The 25,605-nt window shown below is 21.3% G+C and overlaps 4 protein-coding genes across 4 annotated transcripts in view; 3 read left to right on the top strand and 1 right to left on the bottom strand.

The window, feature by feature from the left end:
- The window catches only part of LOC128954095 (uncharacterized), a 3,417-nt gene extending 1,325 nt beyond the window's left edge, over positions 1-2,092 (top strand). The window contains exon 3 of the mRNA XM_054299662.1: positions 1-2,092. This exon is cut by the window's left edge and continues 614 nt beyond it. Within this exon, the coding sequence (XP_054155637.1) occupies positions 1-1,986 (1,986 nt within the window). The 3' untranslated portion in view covers positions 1,987-2,092.
- A 1,970-nt stretch (positions 2,093-4,062) lies between these two features.
- LOC128954189 (luciferin 4-monooxygenase-like) lies at positions 4,063-7,831 on the bottom strand. The gene is made up of 7 exons (XM_054299760.1): positions 7,616-7,831; positions 7,078-7,294; positions 6,884-6,990; positions 5,745-6,285; positions 5,088-5,284; positions 4,863-5,010; positions 4,063-4,406 (listed from the first exon to the last, which is right to left on the bottom strand). Exons 1-7 carry the CDS (start codon positions 7,742-7,744, stop codon positions 4,108-4,110), a joined length of 1,638 nt encoding a protein of 545 aa, XP_054155735.1. The 5' UTR covers positions 7,745-7,831; the 3' UTR covers positions 4,063-4,107.
- Positions 7,832-9,611: 1,780 nt separating this feature from the next.
- On the top strand, positions 9,612-10,798 carry LOC128954174 (uncharacterized). The gene is given in 6 exon segments (XM_054299745.1): positions 9,612-9,627; positions 9,787-9,893; positions 9,896-10,091; positions 10,561-10,614; positions 10,664-10,692; positions 10,694-10,798. Coding segments are annotated over 6 exon segments (507 nt in total).
- A 5,285-nt stretch (positions 10,799-16,083) lies between these two features.
- LOC128954213 (uncharacterized) lies at positions 16,084-19,045 on the top strand. Its single transcript, XM_054299787.1, has 4 exons — positions 16,084-16,124; positions 16,226-16,300; positions 17,115-17,288; positions 18,694-19,045. Exons 2-4 carry the CDS (start codon positions 16,247-16,249, stop codon positions 18,958-18,960), a joined length of 495 nt encoding a protein of 164 aa, XP_054155762.1. The 5' UTR covers positions 16,084-16,124; positions 16,226-16,246; the 3' UTR covers positions 18,961-19,045.
- The last annotated feature ends 6,560 nt before the right edge of the window (positions 19,046-25,605 follow it).

Genomic DNA, 25,605 nt, shown 5'->3' with positions numbered 1-25,605 from the left:
TTCGGCGCCCGCGAAGTCGATATATTCAAATTGGTCAGAAAATGGATTAGCAAATGTCGGGTCAGGTCAACAAAACGATCGGTCGAAGAACAAGAACTACTCGAATGTGTCCGTTTGAATCTCATACAAGATTCCCAATTGGATTCGGTCTACAAGTCAGGTCTATACGAACCCGAACTGATCGATCGGATTAGCAAACATGAACTGACGGGTATATTGGCCCAGAATCGGCGTATCTGTCTGGACAGTGGCCACGTCTATCGTCAGGATTGTTCCAGTGTTGTCCAATCGCATTCGGAACGATCGATAGTTGTCTACATAAACTGTTTGCTACCGATGCCCACCAAAATCAATCATTTGATGTTCCGTATTCAGCCGACCGACTATACCTACAATGTTAATGCTCGCTACTGGATAGGTGTCAAAGATTTTACCACAACAACGACAACTACCACTACCGCCACCACCAACAACAACAATACCACTGCCACCGATAGCACCGGTGGCGGCGGCGGCGGCGGCGAGTTTCGCAAAGTTCTTGACTATACACAGTGTTCGTGTGTCGGCGACCAAGACATCTACTTTGATCAGCCGTTTATTACGGATTTTGTACGCATAGTAGTCGAGTGTAATAACGAACTGTTTCCCTATCGATTGATCCAATCGGATGACCTATTTCCTGGTGGTGGTCCGCCTCGACTACTCGAGACTCCCGCTACTGCCGCCACCGCCGCCGCCTCCGCTGTCGCTATCGAACTGCCCCTATGGCAGCCTTGGGTGCCTTCAAACAACAGCAACAGCAACAGTAACGACAACACACTTCCTGCCACTGTTGTTGGTGGACGTGGTCGGGGCCGCGCTCGTGGCGTCGGCGGCTATTGTCATCAGCCGCTTAGTTTTCTAGTTGGTGTCAGCAGCCGCTTAGCAGAGAGCCATCCGTCCACTGTTGCTGCCGCCGTTCCCGCTACTCGTGATCGCGACGGAGCCGCCGCCTGTACTAGTCATGCTGGCGGTGGCGGTGGCGGTACTTCCAGTGACCAAAATAGCCGGATGACCGCTTACCGTCAGCAACGTTGCCGACAATTTCTACGATCGCGGCAACTGCCAAGCGACCCGAATCTATTCAATATTAAGGCCATCCGCTACGAGTATAGCAAGTGTCCACTACGGACTATTGAGTCGTTTATTGTTGCCGACGGCAATGTGTGCCTAAAATCTGGTTCAATGTGTTGTTCGAAATATTTCGGACCCGACTTTACCGACCATCTAACCGATCGTGTACTAAACAATAAGTGTACATACAATGAAAAATACGACACAATCGGTGGTAGCAGCGGCGGCTGCAGCAGCCGCGCCAGTGGCTACACATTGGCCAGTATAGTGTACATCGACGGCGACTACGAGACGGTGAACAAGTCTAGTGATGATAACGACTTCAGTGTCGACGATAACGACGAAAATCCGGTAGTGTTGGCCTTCAACGAACTAATGCAGACATCCTCGTCGGCCGATGACTTTACCAGCGATTATGTGATACGTTTACCGCAACCCGTTTACGCCGATTGTCTACAACTGGAAGTGATCATCGAAAATGATGATCGATATCATCGCAGTCGCAACAACACGAAAAAATGGCCGCAATTGCCGCCACCGCCGCCACAATTGGCTGCCGAATGTTTAGTCGAAATATGTCCGCAATTTACCGACAATTTATTGTCGTCGGCCAACAATACAACCGATTGGCATACAATCGGCTACGAATCCTATCTAATGGAAACCGGTTACTATAATCTAGAGTTTGCCGGCGGTCCGGAAAAAGTATCGGCCGTACGGCTGACAGGTTTTCGCTATAACAGTGACCGTACAAAACGATATCCGTTAAACATTAGAAATTTTAGTCTACCGGCCGATCGGCAATCGGATTCGTGGCTATCGGCCAATCATCGGCGGTTAGCTAACGAATCAATGATCGATGATATGCAGTAGTAGTAGTAGTAGTATATTAATACCGGTACCGGTAGTAGTAGTAGTAGTAGTAGTAGTAGTCATATACCGGTAATTGTTTTTTATTGATTTGATTTGATTGAAAATCATGGTATTATATATATATATAATAGAAATGTTGTTACATATAATTATTATTATTATAATTTTGTTTTTTTTATAAATATTTAAATAATTATATTTTAAACAACTATTTTGTTTTTGAAAACAAAAAATTAACACAAAAATAAATCACATTATATCTAGTGATGTGATCTCTCTCTCTCTCTCTCTCTCTCTCTCTCTCTCACACACACACACACACACACACAATGTTGTGGTTAATCATGAGATACTGTATACATGTTTTAAAAAAAATAATAATTAATAATGTGATGATAACTAATGTCATAAAAATTTTATTTGTTTGTTTGTATTATTATAATAATTGTTTTGTATTTTTTTTGTTGAAAAAAAAATTATATAAAATACAGTTTAGAAATATAATTTAGATTTTTTTTTTGGTTGAATTTATTGAAGTTATCATTTAATATCATTTCTAAATATAAAAAAAGTGTGACATTTTGCTATTAATTATATATATATAAAAATTTATATATATATATATATATTTCTCATTCATATACTAGATATCGACTAAATAATTATCGATTAATTTATTTATTTTATATGAAAATCGTGGACAACATTAATGTCGGCATTAAATTATATTAATATGAATTAATGAGATAATTAATAATAATAATACAAATATATATATGTTTTTCAGTTTATTTTATTATTATTATTATAAGTAGTATTTCATAAATAAAAAATATATAATAATTATTATAAATTTAACTGATTTTTTTTAACTATTTGTTTTGATATATTAGCTATAATTTATTATTATTTGATTTGCTAATTGAGTTTCTAGTTTTTAGTATTAAATAAAAAAAAAATGTCACATTTTTTTGTTGTTGTTGATAATAATAATTTTCAAAAAAAAAGTTAATTTTTTTTAATAAAATTGATTGAACTAATTGATTGGACTTAAATAATAATAAAATTTTTCAATTAAAAATTTTTTGTTTGTATATTGTGTAATATTGTGTATATAAATAAATAAATATATATATATATATATGTACTAAACTATTAAATATATAGTAATTTAAATGGCATTTATTATTATTATTTATAATTGTGAATCATTTTTAAATTAATTTTATTATATATATATATATATATAGTTATATATATACTGTATATATATATACACTAATTTGTGTTTTACTACTAATATTATATTGATATTAAAGTATTAAAAATATAACAATTTTTTCTGACACTAATAATAAATTTATAGAAATGTTTTTTTTTATTAATTATTAATTAACTTTGTGTTTATGAAATTGTATTGCAATTAAAAATAATTGATTTTTTTTAATCAAATCGAAAAAAAATTTTGATGCAAATAAATTTATTTAATAACTAATAATTTATTATCTAATCTATTACTTGTTATTGATATTTATTTTTTAATAATTAAGTTTTATTAAAAATAATTAAAAAACAAAAATTATAATATTTAACAACAATTTAACATCAATTATGGCAGAGTTTATAAATTTTATTATTTTTTTAAAGCTACTAATCTACTAGCTAATAATAATAATAATAATTAAAATATTTAATTTATATTTAATTTTTAACAAAATGGTTACAAATTAAATTAACCATTTATTAACTTTTAATTATTATTATTTTATTTTTAATTTCATCTGTATGTATGTATATATAATATAAATTAAAATTTTACATCATAAAATTACATTAATATATAATAAATAATAATAATATTAATTAAAAAAAAAATTACTTAAATTTAGTCAATAAAACAAAATACAAATTTATTATTTATTTTTAATAATAAGTTTTATTAATATAATTAATAAAAAAAACAAAACAAAAATTTTTAAATATATTTAAAATAAATTTAACATATATTTATAATATCAATAATGCATAACTATAACTATAATATTATTATTATTTTCTAACATACTTGTACTAGCTGTAATTATAATAATTAATTAATTAATTATTTATAAAAATTAATGTTTAATTAATCATTTTTAATTTCATCTTGTTAATTTTGCCTAAACTGGTCATGGGCATTTTATCTAAAATCTTGACACCACCTCTTAGCTGTTTACAGTCATTAACCCTACGGTTTACATACTGTTGTAAATCCATTTCCATCGCTTGTTTATCCGTAACGGTATAGTCGGCTATAAGTGTAACATAGGCCCGGGGTATCTGTCCGTACAGTTGGTCATCGATGCCCAAAACGGCTGCCCTATCGACCAATGGATGTGCCAATAGTTTCCACTCTAACTCTTTTGGCGATAGTTTTCTGCCTAATAATAATATAAATTAAAAATAATTAAAAATATTATTTTCAATAAAATATTATTTTTTAATTTTTTTTTGTTTATAAATTATATTTATGTGTGTTTTTTGTATTTAATTTAAATTATTATTATTATTATTAGTTTTAATTAGCTCAACAATTATTTAGAATTTAGAAAAAAATATTTAATAATAATAATAATTAAAATTAAAATAACTATATTTTAATTTCATAACATTTAATAAATTATTATTTTTTTTTGTTTATAAATTATATATATTTGTATTTCTTTATTTAAATTATTATTATTATTAGTTTTAATTAGCAAAACAATTATTTAGAATTAGTTAGAAAAAAAATAATATTTATTACTAATACTAATAATAGAATATTTTTAAATAATAAAAAAAAATAAATTTAATGTTATTTATTAATAAAGTTTTTTTTTTAAAAAAATAATTACCATTAAAAAGCATAAAATCTTTTAGACGGTCGACAAAATAAAAGCATTGGTTTTGATCATAATATCCTAAATCACCGGTCAATAGGAAACCATCGTTAGTAAACAATTGATTGGTAGCACCGGGATTACCAAAATAGCCGGGTGTTACCTGAAAAACGAAAAAAAAATTATAAAAATATAATATTATTAATTATTTTTATTTTTTTAGTTGCAATAAATACAAACAGTTGGTCCGCGTAAACATATCTGTCCCGTTTGATTGGCCGGTAAACTATTGTCACTATTATTGGTGTCAATAATTTTGATTTCCATTCCGGGAACAACTTTACCGATAGGACTGTCCGTACTATTATTAATTGTTAGACTATTCAACTGAGACGCCGATTCCATAGTGGCTGTACCTATTTCTGACATACCGAAACCTAAATAATTATAATTATAAAGTTAATAATAGTTAAATAATTAGTTAATAAGCTAATAATAATTAAATAATAGTTAATAAGTTAATAATAGTTAAATAATAGTTAATAAGTTAAAAATAGTTAATAAGTTAATAAGTTAATAATAGTTAATAAGTTAATAATAGTTAAATAATTAGTTAATAAGTTAATAATAGTTAATAAGTTAATAATAGTTAAATATAGTTAATAAGTTAATAATAGTTAATAAGTTAATAATAGTTAATAAATTAATAATAGTTAATAAGTTAATAATAGTTAATAAGTTAATAATAGTTAAATAATAGTTATTATTAATTTATTATTAACTTATTTATAACTTATTTATAACTTATTTATAACTTATTATTAACTTATTAACTATTATTTAACTATTATTAAATAATAGTTAAATAATAGTTAAATAGTATATATATATATATACATCTTCTAAATTGTTTAAAACCGTAAACATCTATAATCTTATCATAAATTTGTTGATTTATATCACCGCCGATGACTATCAAATTGTCCAATGATTTCAAATATTGTTTATCATATTCATGGAAATGTTTGGCCAGAAATTGCAATTGATTCGGTAGAATATAATAAACGGAAACCCTATAGTCATGTATTAACCGAAATACCGATTGAGGCGATTGGCAATCGTTATCGTTCAGTACAATCAATTGGCAGCCATTGACTATTGTCTGAAACAGACAAACCAAACCCATACCGTGCGAAAAGCTATCGGATAGTAGTATATCATCCGTGGTCAGGGGTACAACATCCCTGTGCTGCATAACAGCTGCAAATGCTAACCATTGGCTATTTGTCCAAATGATTGCCTTTTGCCAACCGGTTGTTCCGCTGGACATCAATAGTGTAGCCAAGTTTGCTGGTGTTGTCGGTGTCGGTGTCGGTGTAATCGGCACTGGTAGTTTATTTTCTAATAATTCACTAATACTGTCTAAATCTAGAATAATCTAAAATCAATTTAAAATTAAAAAATTAGATTTTTTTTTTAAAATTATAAAATATATTTATCAATTTTTTTTTATATATATAACAAACAACAAAAAAAATGCTAATTAATTAGTAAGACTTATATATAAATTCAAAAATTAATGTATGCATATATATATATATATATACAGTAAATTATATATATATATATCTATATACAGTATATTTTGTAATTTGTGTTTTACTATTATTATATTAATATTAAATTAAAGTATTTAAAAAAATGTAACCATTTTTTTCACTAAATAACATTTATAGAAATGTTTAATCAAAAAAAAAAAATAAAATAAGCATATACTGTATATATTGTATAGATATATAGATATATAGATATATAGATATATAGATATATAGATATATAGATATATAGATATATAGATATATAGATATATAGATATATAGATATATAGATATATAGATATATAGATATATAGATATATAGATATATAGATATATAGATATATAGATATATAGATATATAGATATATAGATATATAGATATATAGATATATAGATATATAGATTATGTATGTATATTATATATTTTTTTAAATTTACCTTGATAAATTTGTATTTTTGTTGAATAGTATTTAAAAGTTTCATATTTTGTTGGCAACCGACTAATATAATTGGTTTAATTGTTTGAATCATACTATCTATTTCATCTAAAAAAATAAATATTTAAATAAATTTTAATTTTATATATATATATATATATATATATTTAAAAAAATAAATAAATATATATTTACTTTCAGTTGAAGTCAAATGCAAGGAACTATAGACACCTCCGGCGGCCAATACGCCCAACACTGCTATACCGTGTAAGCCATTGCTATGTGTTATAAAACATACCGTTTCTCCCGTTTCCAGTCGACAACAATCATCTGTACGCAAGTATTGGCCAAATCTAAGGGCCGACTCCAGTACCTGACCTCTGGTCCATTGGCGACCATTATTGCTGTCAGTCTATTGAAAAAATAAATAATTGAAAAAAAACATAATTAAATTAATTAATTAATTTTTTTATATTAAAAAAATCTAATCAGTCTCTAAATCTCTCAATAAATATTATTATATTATATTAATTAATTAATTATTAAATATAATTTATATAATTTGATTATAATTTATATAATTTGATTATAATTTATATAATTTGATTATAATTTATATAATTTGATTATAATTTATATAATTTTTTAAATTGCATATAAATTAATAATAAATGATTTATTTTAATACTAAAAAAAACATTTATTTTTTAATTTATATGCAATTTATATAAACCATATAGAGTTTCATTGGCTCTGATTGTAGTTTTTCAATCAATAATTCAATAATTGATTGATATTTATAATAGTAATCGACATCATTGTAGTTAACCGATCGTATAATATGTTGTTGTTTTGAATCCATTTTTGGTGATTAAAATAATTTTATTTTAATTTAAAAAAAATTGAAAAAATAATATATAAAACAATAATTTTTTGTTTTGTCTAAATATAAAAATAATTGATATATATCTTTGAATTGTATTTAAGTGATTTTATATACCGTATATTATTTACTATATATATATAGTTTAATTGTAATTTTTTTTAACTAAAAGTAATTAAAAAAATAAGTTTTTGGTAAAAAAAATAAGTTATTGGCAAAAAATAAGTGATTGGCAAAAAAATTGATTAACAAACAAACCAATGTTAGCATATTTTTTTATAATTGATTTTAAAGTTTTGTTTTAATAAAAAAAAATATTTTTATAATTTTTGTTAGTATTTAATTTATTTTGATGATTTCAATTTACAATAATAAGCAAAAAAATATATATATTATTTTAGTTAACAATTATTTTTAAAAAAATATATATATTAATATTTACATATAAAAAATAAATTATTATTATTCTAATTATTAAATAGATATTAATATAAATAATTTATATATCTCTTAAAAATTATTGTTAAGCTAAATGTTTATTATTTTATTGTTTTTTTTAATGACTGGCTTATATGATATCAATGTTTTTTTTTATTAAATAGTTTTGAAAATCATTTTTTTTTTGTTAAATTTAATTAAATTAAAAGTCATTTTCATAAAGTGTGTTTTACTTTGTAATATAATTTATAAATTATTTTATAAAGAAAAATAAAGTAAATAATAATTGATTTACTATATAATATTGTTATAAGTTTTATAATTGAAATTCACATATTTATTGATTTGTATTTTTTTATTACTGAATTTAATAATTATTTATTTATTTTTAACAATACATAACAATGCATAACAATAATAATGAATTATAAAGATTAATTTGATTAAATAAAATTTTTAAAAAAACATTTTTTATTATTTTAGTTTTATATTGAAAAAAAAAATTATCATAAGTTTATAATTTTTCTTTTTTTAGAAAAAAAATAAAACTATAACTATTTCTAAAAGTTTTATATTAATAAATAAATATATATATATATTTTAAAAATTTTGTTAGTATTTATAGGTACTAACAGTTTGCTAAATTAAAAATATTAATTAATATAAATAATTTTTGTATCCCTCAAAAAAAATTATTGTTAAGCTAAATGTTTATTATTTTTCTGTTTTTTTTTATTATTAAATATTGTATATATGATTTAGTTAAATAGTTAAAACTTTTAATTTATTACTAATAATTTTGAAAATCATTTTTTTTGTTAAATTTAATTAAATTAAAAGTCATTTTCATAAAGTGTGTTTTACTTTGTAATATAATTTATAAATTATTTTATAAAGAAAAATAAAGTAAATAATAATTGATTTATTATATAATGTTGTTATAAGTTTTATAATTGAAATTCACATATTTATTGATTTGTATTTTTTTATTACTTAATTTAATAATTATTTACTTATTTTTAACAATACATAACAATGCATAACAATAATAATGAATTATAAAGATTAATTTGATTAAATAAAATTTAAAAAAAGACATTTTTTATTATTTAAGTTTTATATTGAAAAAAAATTATCATAAGTTTATAATTTTTCTTTTTTTAGAAAAAAAATAAAACTATAACTATTTCTAAAAGTTTTATATTAATAAATTAAAAACAGTTTGCTAAATTAAAAATATTATATTATTATTATTATTATTATATATACTGTATATCAATATATTTTATTAGTTATATCTATAATACAAACAAACAAACAAACAAAAAATAAGTACAAATTTTAATAAATTAAATCAAAAATAATAATAATAATAATAATAATAATAATAATAATAATAGTGTAGTCAATGAGTGTAGTTAGAGGTTAAACAAATTGATTGTGATATCAATAAAAAAAAAATCTAAAGTAATAGTAAAGTATTGCACACAAAAAATAAATAAACTAACGGTGCAAACAAACGGTTTGGACGATGAGGCAAATGAGACACAAGTTTTAAACGATTGACTCGTATTTATTTTTAGAGATCTGTTGGGAAACCATTGGCGAAGATCGAGGAAAGAGAGGGTCTATTGAAGACAGACCGGTGAGGGCAGCGAAAGCACTGTTGTATTTCACTAATGGATATCAATTGAAAAAAAAATCAATGATGTCTTGAAAAGTGATGCCGTGTTTTTTGCTGAAGACACCGATCAGATGGTTGTCGTCAAAGATATTGAATTGTTTTCCTATTGTGAACACCCTATTTGGTCCCCATCTATGGCTATCGTGTCTATCGGTTATCTGCCCGACCATAAAGTGCTGGGACTCAGCAAATTGGCCCGAATTAAAAATACAATATTATAATATAAATTTATATCAACAATATATTTGATTAGTAATATCTATAATACAGTACAAACAAACAAACAAAATGAGTACAAATTTTAATAAATTAAATAAAAATAATAATAATTATGATATCAATAATAAAAATCTTACTAATAGTATAGTATCGCAAAAAAAAAACTAACGGTGCAAACGATAGTTTGGGATCTATTGAAGAGACACCGGAGAGGGCAGCGAAAGCACTGTTGTATTTCACTAATGGATATCAATTGAAAAAATCAATGATGTCTTGAATGATGCCGTGTTTTTTGCCGAAAGACACCGATCAGATGGTTGTCGTCAAAGATATTGGAGAAAACGGTTTTTCATATTGTAAACACCATTTGGTGCCCATCTATAGCAAAGTAGTCTATCGGTTATCTGCCCGACCCTTAAGGTGCTGGGACTCAACAAATGTTGGCCCGAATTGTCCGAAATGTATGCCCGAAGACTGCAAGTTATGGATGGATACAGATATAGATATAGTAATGAAAATATTAAAAAATAATATTAATTTTTGTTGTTGTCTTACAGTTCAGGAAAGACTGACCAAACAAATAGCCCGAAGCAGTGGTTGAAGCTATCAGTCCTTTAGGAGTCGGTGTTGTTGTTGAGGCCAAGTATGTGTCATATTATTATTATTATTATGATATCCAGACATATGTGTAATTTTTAAATTAATTTTATTTCATATAAATTATTTTTTAATAAATATATATATATATACTGTATATTTGTGTTTTATTATTATATATTATTTTTATAAACAATAAAAAAATCAATTAAATTTCAATATTAAATATGAAAATTATTTTTTATTAATAAATTTATATACAATGTTTGTTTTAAATGTCAATGTATTATAATTAAAAAATAATTGATTATTTTAATTAGTCAAAAAAAAAAAATATTGATGCAAATAAATTTAATTATTAAAAAATATAATAATATACAAAATAAAAATCATGTTTTTTTATGAATAAAATAATATTATTGTTAATAATATATACAAATTATTATTAATTATAATGTATGCGATATAATATAAATTAAAATTTTACATAATAAAATTTTTAACTATATCAATAAAAAAATATATATAATATAATTAATTAATTTTGTACCGATTTTTGCAAAAACATTGATTAAACAATATTATCGGACAATTGATTTTTTTATATGAAAAACAAATAATACCTATTTTATCACTAAATATATATATATATAAAAAAAATATTGTATAAAAAAATTACTAATTAAGTTATATAAAAAATACAGTATAACTTAATTACTAAATAATAATAATTACAATAATAATTAAACAATTAATGGATACGAAACAAATTAAATACAAATAAATTAAATCAATAGTTATCTCCAAAAAAACAAATATAACTGATTTCAAGCTCAGGGATCAATCAGCTACTGAAGTCATACTCATCCTCGCCGTCATCATCGCCATCGGATAGACTGCCGGTCATCGATGGCGGCGACGGCGGACTAAATACCGGTATATTTTTGAACTTACGTTTCAGCGCCCGCTTCATAATCGAGGACACATCCGTGCAGTCGGTTTCGGGTGACGATTGCATATCAATGTCCACTAGTCGCCAATGAGTTAAGGGTGTACCGCCTGGGCTACGGCGTACAGTTGTATGTCGTAGTCGGCCGCGACCACTGATCAGATCGGCCGACGATGGCTTAGCACGTTTCGGGTCCATCGGCAGATCGCGCGGTGTGTTCGGATGATTGCGTACGGCTTTCAGTATACGTTTGTCCAGATCGCCGGTAGTAGTGGACATCATTTTCGGTGCCGGACCCGTGCAAGTGGTAGATAGTTGTGGCGGCGGCGGCTGTACTGTTGTTCTCGCGGTAGGCATCGGTGGCGGAGGTGGTGGTGGCGGCGGTATTGACGATGATTTCATGGCCTGTAGTTCATCCAAACGGCGCTTAAGTAAAACCAATTGATTTTGTAGAGCCGTTAGTTGATGTTCGCTGCGTTCAAGCCGTTGGACGGTATCGTTGGTCAGGTTTTGCCGGTCATCCCATTTGCCGGTTGCAGTTTGGTTGTTGGTATCGGTAGTGTCGGTGTCGGTGGTCATCAATTGCCGGCCAACAGTATAGATAGCCGAAAGTTTTCCGGTCAATCGCCGATAAGTATTGCCAAATACTAGACCCAATAGGGTGTCCACGATTTTTATCGATATTTTTAGCGCACTTATTGCTAAAGTCATTATCACTAAAATTTTTATAATTTTTATTGTTATTATACGAAAACTGATAATTAAAAAAAATAAAATAAAAAACTTTTAGTTTAATATATATTTATATATAGGATCGTTAACTTCAGTAATAATATTATTTTAATTAATGGTTAGAAAAATAAAAAAGTTTTAAAATTTTTTTTTATAAAGGTATTTGACTTTTAAACAGTTTGAGAAAAAAAATGTTTAAATACCGATATATTTATACTGTATTTAGTACTGTATGTGTGTACTGTATATGATATATATATATATATTTCCCAAATAAAAACATTTTAATAAAACATTTATTTTGTTGTTTTTGTATTCATATGACTGATAAGGGTTAAGGAGTTTATTAGACTCTCACTGACTCTCTCTCTATCTCTCTCTCTCTTTCTCTCTCTCTCTCTCTCTCTCTCTCTCTCTAATAAATACCTATTAAATTAACAAAAATTTTTTTTGATGTATTTAAAATGTCATATGAGAGATATAAGGTTCAGAGCACCGGTATGTTGTTGTTGTTAATGTCCAGTTTTGAGGGCCATATACTGTACTTACTGTATGTATGACTTATAGTCTAATAAGTATACAGATGTTTGTCTACTTTTATATATATATATATATTAATCCTTTAGTTATTTTTCACTTGAATTCAAACACATATATTGTGTTAACCTATTTATTTGATTTGAAATTTTTGAATCCCCTAACTCTCTCTCTCTCTCTCTCTCTCTCTCTCTCTCTCTCTCTCTCTCTCTCTCTCTCTCTGACTATTAGTCACCCCCTATAATAAACTGGTTATTATTGTGAAGGGGTGGGGGGTATTCATTGACAGAGCATAGACTTCACTTCAACCAAACAAAAATAAAAGAGTATTTTCAAAATAATAAATTGTTTGATAGACTAAAGTCCTCTCTCTCTCTCTCTCTTTTACTCTCTTTCTCTACAATATATTATCGCTGATAAATATATTGAAATTTAATTGTTATTATTATTATTATTATTAAAAGTTTTATATCATCAATTAATATATATATATATATTCAACAAATTTTTACTTTAATATGTGATTTATTGTTTGTTTGTTTAATTAATTAATTAATTGATTATTAGGATTAACAAAATATTCATATATGTGCGTTAAAATCTACATTAATATTATATAATAAAAATCTAATTAATTAATTAATAATATTATATAACTGTATTGAACATAATTATTATTATAAATATTAATAAAGTAAGTAAACTTAAAAATAAATTGTTTTATTAAATATTTATTTTATTGGTTTTTTTAGTGTATATGAAATTTTTAAAAGTATTAATATATATATATATTATATGAATCATATGATATAAATTATATATATATATTTTATAAAATAATAATAATTATATGTAGGAAATAATATATATCATATATATATATATATATATTGAACTAATAAAAAATTTTTTTTAGGTGTATCACACAATTAAACTATTTATTTTATTGTTTGTAATTTTTTGTTGTTGGTTATCTAATTTATTATCATATTGTTGTCTAGATTTATTATTATTTTGATTATCAATTAGTTAATATATATTATTTCAACAACAATAACAAAAATTATAGTTAATTATAATATTATATACTGTTTATATACTGTATAAATATAAAGTAATTTATTAGAATATATTATGAAAAAAATTATTTTCAACAAAAATAAAAGATTATAATTATAATAATAATTTTTTTAAATAAAATATTTCTATTGTTTGTTTTTTATTGTGTTGTTGTATTAATAATTGTATTAATACAGTATAATATACATTATAAAAAATAAATACATAAATAATAATATATAATTTGTTTGAGAGAGAGAGATTAACGTCATATTTATAACGTTAATAAGTATTAACAAACACACACACACCTGATATCAGGTATGTATATATCCAAACAGTCAGTCAGTCAGTCATACTATACATACATGTGCTGATGATGTGTGTGTGTGTGTGTGTGCGGACATACACATAGACACACACGCACATGAAATTTATTTATATAAATATTATACTACTATAATATATTTTTTGTTTTTTGTTAAATAGCTATATATATTTATATATATATATATTTATATATATATATATTTATATATATATATATTTATATATATATATATATATATATATAATTTTTAATAATACTACTGTTTAGTATTTCATATTAAGTTTTTTTTTAAATACAGTATATATATGTATATTATTTTAATAGTTGCATACCTTGACAGGACTGCCCTATTTTAACGACTAGTGCTCATAGAGAGAGAGAGATAGAGAGTATAGAGAAGTATGTTTTGTCTTCCCAAGTGATCTGAAGGTCTGACCAAAAAAAAATAATAAAAAGCTAACTGTGCTTATCATAGCATTTATATTAGTTATATATATATATATATATTTATATGAAGGCTATCGGCTCTTTAAAAAAAGTCTACTCTCTCTTAAAAAAATATAATAAAAAAAAGTTTTTTTTGTTTTGTTTTGTTTTATTTAATAAACAATTATCTGTTTTATATATCTCTCTCTCTCTCTCTCTTTAATAATAATAATAATTTTTTCTTATTGTAAGTGAAAACATGTGATTAAACTTTTGTATAATAAAATGGATTTATTATTTTGGCAAACATTTGTGTTAAATATTATTACAGTATTATTATTATTATAATTATTTTATGTTAAATACCTGTATATACAGTATATATATGTAAATTAGTTAATAATTTTTTATTTTGTTTTATTTTCTCTCTCATTTGATTTGATTTTTGTTTTTAATTAATTAATTTTTGCTTTAAACAGAGTTATTTAATAATAATAATAATAAAATTAAATAAAAATTACTGAAATAATAATAATTTACTTACGTATGTATACGTAAATAATTTTTTTTGAGATTATTATAATAGAAATTATTACTAAAAAATTTTACTATTAATATAAAATTTTTATATTACATATATATATATATAAATAAATTTATAATAAATAATAATATTTTATTGTAATGTTTGTGTGTTTTATTTTATTATAATAGAAGTTTATAATAAAATTTTATGCCATATATATATATAATAATAATACAGTATTAATATTTTTAAAAGTTTTTATTTAAAACTATTGTTTGAAATGATTTTTTGAAATATTTATAATTATTTAAAAAAAAATATTTTTTGATATTTGATTATATGTTATACTTATTTAACTGTGTAATTATTTCCTAAAAAAATTATTATTATAATTATTATTTTGATACTAGCAAATTGTATTTCCAACTATTTAATTGATAATAATAATAATAATGTTGTTTAATATCCATTGAAATATTGTTGAAATTATTATTAACTATACAGTTATACTATACATGTATAATAATAATATATGATTATTAACTAATCTATGTGTTGACTAATTAATGATAAATGATTATAAATTAATATATATATATATAAACAATTACATTGATATAACTTTTAAAAGTTATTATTATTATTATTGAATAACATTGAAAAAAAACATTTTTTACAATTATTAATTAATTAATTTTTTTATTAAGTGTTTATTAATAGTGATAAAAAAAATTTTCATTTGGAAAATTACTTGAAATTTTTAAAAAAAGAGTAAATAAATAAATAATAAACAAATTTGTTTACAACTATAGTAAACATATTAAAGTGTTTCAAAATTTTTGTTTGTTGTTGTTGTTGTTGGTGTGTATATTAAAAAAAGATATTAAAAATTTTGTTTTTGTAAAATTTAAAAAAAACAAACAATTTTTTTTAATTAAAAAAAATCTTAAAAATTTTTCTAGTTCAATGTTAAAACAAAAATAATGCCTGAAAAAGCAACTATAAATTATTATGGATTTTTTGGTCTCACATTAGCTGTAAGTTATATATATATATTTAAATTTATTAATTATTTTTAATTTAAATGATAAAAATAAATATAATTAACAATTATTTATGTTTATTTATGTTAAATTAATTGTTATTACAATAATGTATTACATAATTAATTTAGTTTTGATTACTTTAACATAATTATTATATTATATTTACTATTTGTTTAATTTTTAAATATTTAATATATTATTACCAAAAAATTAATTAATTAATAAATTTAATTATATATTTCTCTAATATTAAGTAATATACATATATTTATATTGTAAATTATATTTAGCACAAAATTTTAGTCATAATTGTCTATTTTAAATTATTAATAAATAAATAAATTTTTAAATAATTAAATAGACAATAAATTTTAATATATATAAAGCAAATTAACTTTTTTTTAAAAATATATATATATAACAAACATACAGTATATTAACTACTAATTAAAAAAAATATATTATTATTATTACCCAGAAATTATAATATTACAACTATATTAAAAAAAATAATAATTGAAATAAATTTTTTTTAATAATTAAATAGAGAATTAATTTTATTTAAAATATTGTGCAAAATTATGTTTAAATTAACTTTTTTATTATTATTAAATATAACAAACATTTAGTATAATAACTACTAATTAAATATATATATATATTATTATTATTACATCCAAATTATAATATTTTCTAAATTATTATTATTTAATATTAATTTATAAAAATTCCTAATTTTTGATTTTAGTTAAAAAAATTAATTATTATTTTGTTTGTTTGTTTTTAAAAAAAAAATTTTTTTTAGCTAATATCAATTGGTTCATATTTTGTTATATTAACCCGGAGCTGTATTGAGTATGACTACCATCAGTTGTCATGTATTGAGATTACCGGTGCCGTAACGGGTCTACTAGTATTTATTGCCGGCCTTATCGATGCCGCCGAACATCTATATAAACGAAAATTTATTTTCTATACAGTAAGTCAATCAATTAAATTAAAATTAATTAATTAATTAACAAATTAATTAAAATTTTTAATTTAAGTCAATTAATTAGTTAAAAAAAATAATAAAATAATTTTATTGTTTCTAATATTTTCTGAAACAATAATAATTTTAATTAGTTTTTTTTTATTAAATAATTAAATTTATTATGCGATTGTAATTTTTATTTTTGATAAATTAATTTATTATATATATTTTTTTGAATATAATATATTATGTGTAACAACCAGTAGATTATATTTAATTTTAAATTTTTTTTTTTTTTGATACAAAAATCTTATTTAACATTTTATTTAACATATTTTTTTTGACAATTATTGAGAAATAGTTTTATTTAGGAAAATTGATTTTTTCTTTGTTATTGATTAGCATTGAATTGCTATTATTATTATTATTATTACAGATAATCGATAAATTAATTTTGTTTATAAAATTGCATTACATTTACTATTATGTAATTTATTTATTATTTAGCAATAATAAACTTTTTTTTAACATATTTATAAATAACAAAATATATTAGATTGACAATTTAATTTAAAAAACTTAATTTTTTTAAAAATTTAAATTTATTGGCTGTCAAATTGATTTTTATTTTAGATTGAAATTAAATTAAAACAAACAAATAAAAAAACAGACAATATATTACATTATTTTTTTTGCAAAAAAATAAAATTATTTAACATAACTATTAATTTTTGTTATTAAATTTTGAGTATAAAAAAATAAAATTATTATTACAATTATGTTATATTTAATTTCTATACTTTAATAACTAGAATATAATAATTATTTTTTTAAAAATAAATAATTTTCTGATTAAAACCTATACACCCACGCATATTATTAAAATTATAACAAAAATAAAATAACTTTAAGTGTCATAATTATAAGTTACAGTTTTAAATATACAGAGTATAGTATTATAAACTATACATTTTTAAATTAATACATATAAATAAAATAATAACTAATTTCCTTATTAAGTTTATACAGTATATATATAGTTATAAATATGATATAATTAAAAAAATAATAATTTTAATAACAGATTTTATCTATTAAATATAAAAAACTATTTATGTCATTATTATAAAATTAACTTAAATTAAATCATAAAAAATTAGCATTATAATAAATTATTAAATTATAAAAACAAAATAATTAGTAATAACAGTTACAGTAATTATTAGCTAACTAACAATATTATTATTAATTAATTAAAAATTATTATTAATTAATTAAAAATTATTATTAATTAATTAAAAAATTATTATTAATTAATTAAAAAATTATTATTAATTAATCGAAAATTATTATTATTAATTAATTGAAAATTATTATTATTAATTAAATATTTTATTGTTTATTTAATCAGATAGTGGTTGGGTTTGTCGGACTGGGAGTACTGATGTTTTACGGATCGGTCGAAGCCGTACTGATGACCGGCTCCTGTACTACACATATGTATTACGAGCGGAACTTCGATATGTTGAGGAACAGTACCCGCTATAGGTTTGATGAGACGGAAGTGGATAATTGGTTTCAGAGGAAATACGGCCACAATATTACGCTATTTATATTCAACTTTACCGACGGTGTACTCCTATGGATGATTGCCTATAGTTTTCGTAAACGTTTTTAAAATTAAAATTTTAATTTTTTAATTAATTAGTTTTAGTTTTTAATAGGTTTTTCATTAATAATAAATTAATTATACAATTATATATACACACATAAAAAATTGCTAATTTTATAGTTAAACAAACAAACAAATAGTTAAAAAAAATATTATTTATTTTCTACATTAATATTAATATTTTTCTATTATTAATATTATTATTTTACCAAAAAAAACACATTGTATTAATTAGATAATTAATTATACATATAATTTATTTAAACAACAATCTATTTATTATAATTAGTTTTATTTTATTTTAGTGAAACATTTCATTGTTTTTAATTATTTTTAACATTTTTTTAAATAATTAATTTTTTTTGTATGTATTTATGATGTGCCATCATATATCATATATTAATATGATATAATTAATATAAAACATTAATTTTTTTAAAAATATACATTTAATTTATTTTGTTTTGTTTTGCTAATTATCAGTAATTTTTTAATTTTTATAATTGCTATTATATTTTTAACTATAATAATTAACATATTATTATTACTACTATTGCATATAATAATAATACAGTAAAATGTTAATATTAATATTTACTTTAATTTTTGTTGTTGTTGTTGATTACATTATCATTATAATTACATTTGTAATTTAAATTATTTTTTTTAATGTAATTGTCTTTTATATGTTAACAATATAAGTACAAACAATTTAATTTAGCAAAAAAAAATAAATAATTTATTTACATTTATTTTATTGCTTGGTATAATTATGATATTAATTTAGTTTTAGAAACTTAAATATATTAAATTGATAGTAATTGACATTTTTTTAAAAATATTATTATTTATTATTTGAATTATAATAAAATTTTTCTTATATTTATCAATTGCATATTAAAAATTATTGCCATTTATTTGATTTTTATAAATATTTATTAATAATTAAATTATATTATTGTATATAATATTTAAACAATTTATTGAACTTAGTATATATCAATCATTCAACAACAAAAATAATAAATATATAAATAATTAAAATTGTTTTATATTAAATAAAATTATGATAATTATAAAAAATTATTTCTAGTGTCCAGGGAGTGTCTATAATTAAATAATTAATTGTCTATTTATTTATTTAATTATAATATTATAATTTTTTATTGCGTTAAAACTAATTAAATAACTTTTTTTTGATTATTAATGTATGAGAAAAAAAACGTTTTATTACATAACATAAAGTATTTACTAACAAAATAATATTTTTTTTAAAAATGTTATTTAATTTCTAATCAGTCAATGATCTTAATATATATATATATAATATAATGTATTTTTTTATATAATATAATTATAAACATTTTTTTCATTTAATATTTAGATATCTAATAACACATTAAACTATTAGATTATGTTTTTTTTCTAATTTGAAATTATCTTTAAGTTTATAGACTTTTTTTAAGTATATATATATATATTACTTTAGATATATATATATATGTGTATCTCAAATATAGAGTAGATATAAATTTATAGTAAAAAACAATATCTAAAGTAAAGGTTATTAATAAAATTAATAAAAAATTATTATAAAAATTTATTTTTTAATTAAATAACGCACTTTTTTATTTAAGATAATAATAATAATAATAATAGTAATAACATTTATTGTGTGACTAATATATACCATAAATATTATTATAATTATTATTATTATTTAGTACTATAACCCTGAATATAAACAATATATATATATATTTATATATAAAACAAATTCATTGACAATTATTAATTCAATTATAATTATATTAATAAATAATTCAATTATTATTATTATACTAAAATTATTGTTATATTGCATATACTATAATAAATAATTGTTTAATAATTATTTCAAAAAGCACTTCAATAGACAACAAACTACAACAACAACAAAAAAAAAGGAAAATTCAATTAAAATATATTTATAATAATAATAATATAAAATACAATATTTTTGTAATAATACTCTCTTATATTGTAATAGTTTTCAATAGAAAAGTTGATGTAATTATATTATTGTCGGGAAAATTTTGACGTATTTTTGTTGTTATTTTTTTTTTAAAAAAAACTTAATAATAAATACTATTTGTATTATTATTTTGTTAACAATTATTTTTTATTTATTTATTTTTTTTTGATAATAATTTTTTCCCCATTTTATATTGTTTGCCAACTAATAATAATAAGCAAGCTAATTTAAAAAAAATATTTAAATATATATATTATGATAGTTTAGATTTTTTTTTTGAATGTAAATTTAGAAATTAGCTAAAATTTTTTTATTTTTTAGTATTTATAATAATTAATTGCATTAATGTTATGATATTCACAAAATAAAAACTTAATTAAAATATTTTATGTTATATTTTTGTATTGACTAAATAAATGATATGCAAATTATTTGTTTGAATATATCATTTGATTGAATGATATATTTATTTATTTAAAAAATGGTTTTAACTAAATAAAAAATTTTCCTAATATACTAATAAATTACTTGTAAAAACATATATATATATATATATACAGTATTTAATTAATTTAAATATATTTATATTATTAATAAAATAACATTCAATTTTTTTAATTTGCAATAATGTTTATTATTATCAAAAAATTATTAGATTAGATATAAAACTAAATTATATTTGATAAGGAAATTCAATAATACATATATATATATATATATATATATATATATAATTAGTCATTTATATATATATATATTTTAATGATTATAATTGACATTATTTCTATGTCATTATTATTATTATAATTATTATTAACTATAATATTATCAGTGTATTTACAGTATTAGTAATTGTAATAATAATAATAATAATAATAATAATAATAATAATAATAATAATAATAATAATAATAATAATAATAATAATAATAATAATAATAATAATAATAATAATAATAATAATAATAATAATAATAATAATAATAATAATAATAATAATAATAATAATAATAATAATAATAATAATAATAATAATAATAATAATAATAATAATAATAATAATAATAATAATAATAATAATAATAATAATAATCAGATAATTGAGACATAAAATAAATTTCAGTGTCGTTATAGTCAAGTGGTGTCGATATACTGTATTAATATATATAGTATATAATTATTTACTAAAGTTTTATACATATATATACAGTCGATGACAAAATTGGTGATCAAGGTTTTTTAAGTATAACTCAATAAATAGAACAAATTAAAAATAGATAATTTATATGATTGTATGGTATAATGGGACGGATATGATAATATAGGTGATTCCATAAGTTCGTAGCTTGGTAATTTTTTAATCAAAAATTATTATATCTCAAAATCTATTATAGATATTTGATAAATTTAAATTGGAAATAATAAATAATAAAAAATAATTGGATACGTGTTTCAGGGTTTTTAAAAATATTTAATAGTTATTGAATAATAAATTTTTATATTTTATTATAAGTACCTGTAATTAAGTAATAATTTTTTTATTTAATAATAATTATAATTTTATTTTTTTATTTTAATTATTTTATAGTCAAAATAGAAATAAAACATTGACAAATGTGATAAAGAAATTTTATATTTTATAATTAGTATTAATAATTGATAACATATTGATTATAATTTGATATTTATACAAAAACTTACTATTATGTTGATATAATTATTAATTTTTTAAAAACAACTATAAATATTTAATTAATTATAATGAGAAATGTCAGTAAATCAATATTTAGTATGACCGCCTTCGTTTTCAATGACTTGTCTTAATCTATTTGGCATCGAATTAATGAGTCTAATAAAATACTGACGATTCTCTGATAAGGTTAGATGTGCATTCATCAATACAGTCCAGAGCTGATCCTTATTGCAAATCATTGGCTTTTCAGCTCGTGCCATATGTTTGAGCATACCACCAACATGTTCAACTGGATTGAGATCTAAAATATAAAAAAGTATATACTAAATGAAAATTTTAAATATAAATTACTTTTAATTACCTGGTGAACATGGAGGGTGTGGCATCACAAGATCTTCAGGATTACCCAAACCACTTTCTTGTATCCATTGTTTAACGTAGTTACTGTTGTGCGCCGGATGATTATCATGAAGAAGAAGAAAATTTCCTTCTTCAAAGTGCTCGTTAATGTAATGAAGCATATTTTCCTCTAAATATTCCACATATTCCTCTTTGTTGAACTTATCAACGCGCTTAATAGGGCCCAAACCATAAAATGAAAATCTATAACAATATTGATTTATATTATAACAATATTTATAAGCATTAATAATTATACATACGAAGCAATAAATCCAAATGTCTGTCGTGTATTACGAGTGGTTACAGTGATGTTATCATTGGAAAATCTCTGTCCACGACGTCGATACACATAGATTTTACCGTTATCACTGGTATCAATGCCAAACTCATCTATAAATATCACTCGAGACCAGTCATCGAATGTCCAATTGATGAAATCGTTTGCATAATTCAATCTCTTGTTGCGGTGATACTCAGTTAATCGTTGTTTAACAGCCGCGACACACCTCTTTATCCCTATTAAATAAAATAAAATTATATTTTAATAATATTACAAATTATATACCTTTTTCATTAAGTCTTCGATATAATGTCCGATTAGAAGCACATGAAATCCTTTCATTCAATGACAACAACTCTTGTTGTCGCCATTCAGTTAATGATTCAAATCTGTGCTCAAGAGCTGTTTCTGCAATCAACTCATCGTCTTCTACAGTTGTGATACGAGGACGACCAGATGCTATGGGTTTGAGTAATGGAATGTCATTGTCGTCCATTTGTTTCCATCTTTTGAATGTTGAAAGACTGATATCTAAAATAAATTTATTAATTTTTAATTATATTATTTAATTACTTACTAATCCGATGCATAATTCGATTCATTGTATGTCCAACAGCACGAAATCTAACAAATTTTCGGAATTTGATCTCAGTTTCAGGTGATATTTGCGTTAAAGACATGATATTTAATCAATTGTTAAACAATTTTATAAACAAACAGAGATTTACTTAAAGAATGTAAACAAACAATTGAGTCAACATTAATGCTTGCACTCACTCATTCTCATTCATACATTACGTTTATTTTTTGTTATATAAAGTATACATATTTATTTATTCTAATATAATTTTTAATTTTATTATATTATAGATATTATTATCAATCACATTTGTTAATGTTTTATGTCTATTTTGACTATAAAATAAATTAAAATAAAAAAATAAAATTATAATTATTATTAAATAAAAAAATTATTACTTAATTACAGGTACTTACAATAAAATATAAAAATTTATTATTCAATAACTATTAAATATTTTTAAAAACCCTGAAACACGTATCCAATTATTTTTTATTATTTATTATTTCCAATTTAAATTTATCAAATATCTATAATAGATTTTGAGATATAATAATTTTTGATTAAAAAATTACCAAGCTACGAACTTATGGAATCACCTATATTATCATATCCGTCCCATTATACCATACAATCATATAAATTATCTATTTTTAATTTGTTCTATTTATTGAGTTATACTTAAAAAACCTTGATCACCAATTTTGTCATCGACTGTATATATATGATATTATAAATTAAACTATAAATTAAAAGTTTAATATATATATATATATATATATATATATATATTATGCGGTGATATGATTTATGTCGACTACTACTACTACTACTACTAATTATGATAAAACAAATTATTATTATTATTATTTAGTTAATTATTTAGTGTTAAACTACTTGTGAAAAACAAAATAGCGACAAAATTTATTTTTTTTTGTAATAATAATAATAATAATAATTGGTTTGTCAATTGACTATTAAAAATAAAACATATGGAAAATTTTTAATAGTATATATATTTATGATAAATATTTTTAAAAATATTATTTAGTTGTGTGTTTAGGTTAGTACACAATTTAAAATATATAATTATAATTAAAGTTTATAATTATATATATATATTTATTATAATACTGGTAGTATATTATAGTATACTATCAATTATATTGATAATTATTTTTTGTTAGTTGCCTTGAAATAATTATTCAAATTATATATATATATATATATATAAATATACAGTATATGTATGTATGTACAGTATATATGTATATGTTATTAAAGTTACTATTATTATTATTACAAGTATTATATTATACACTTAGAGTCTATGGGTATAAAATAAATATATAAATTAAAGTATTTGAAAAAAAATTATTTTTTCCCCTAAACTGAGTCACCAAATGTAATAATAAAAAATATTTTTTTTATTGTTAAAAATTGTATTTTAAATATATTTAAATACTTTTGTTGTTGTTGTCTGTATATAATATAACCAACAAAATAATAATAATAATAATAATAATAATAATAATAATAATAATAATAATAATAAAATAAAAAAGTCATTTCAAAATCACTTTCCCGACAAGTTTTTGTCTCATTGTGTGTCTATCTATCTGTTTGTTTGTTTGTTTGTTTGTGAATTAAACTTATTATTATTATTATTAATACATTTTGTG

Source organism: Oppia nitens, unplaced genomic scaffold (assembly GCF_028296485.1).
Source record: "Oppia nitens isolate AA-2021 unplaced genomic scaffold, nextdenovo-longstitch-racon4-pilon3 scaffold25_pilon_pilon_pilon, whole genome shotgun sequence".
NCBI classification, from domain to species: Eukaryota; Metazoa; Arthropoda; class Arachnida; order Sarcoptiformes; family Oppiidae; genus Oppia; species Oppia nitens.
Note: the sequence above shows the minus strand (reverse complement) of the source record. Positions and strands in the feature narration are given on the sequence as shown.

Bases quoted from the DNA above. Each gene is read 5' to 3' on its own strand.
- LOC128954189 (XM_054299760.1), bottom strand. From the start codon at position 7,744: ATGGATTCAAAACAACAACATATTATACGATCGGTTAACTACAATGAT. The intron at 6,286-6,883 runs GTAAATTTAAAA...AATTGATTTTAG, and splicing joins AAAAATACAAATTTATCAAG to ATTATTCTAGATTTAGACAG. The intron at 5,285-5,744 runs GTATATATATAT...ATAATTATTTAG, and splicing joins TTTTAAACAATTTAGAAGAT to GTTTCGGTATGTCAGAAATA.
- LOC128954213 (XM_054299787.1), top strand. From the start codon at position 16,247: ATGCCTGAAAAAGCAACTATAAATTATTATGGATTTTTTGGTCTCACA. The intron at 16,301-17,114 runs GTAAGTTATATA...AATTTTTTTTAG, and splicing joins TTTTTGGTCTCACATTAGCT to CTAATATCAATTGGTTCATA. The intron at 17,289-18,693 runs GTAAGTCAATCA...TTATTTAATCAG, and splicing joins GAAAATTTATTTTCTATACA to ATAGTGGTTGGGTTTGTCGG.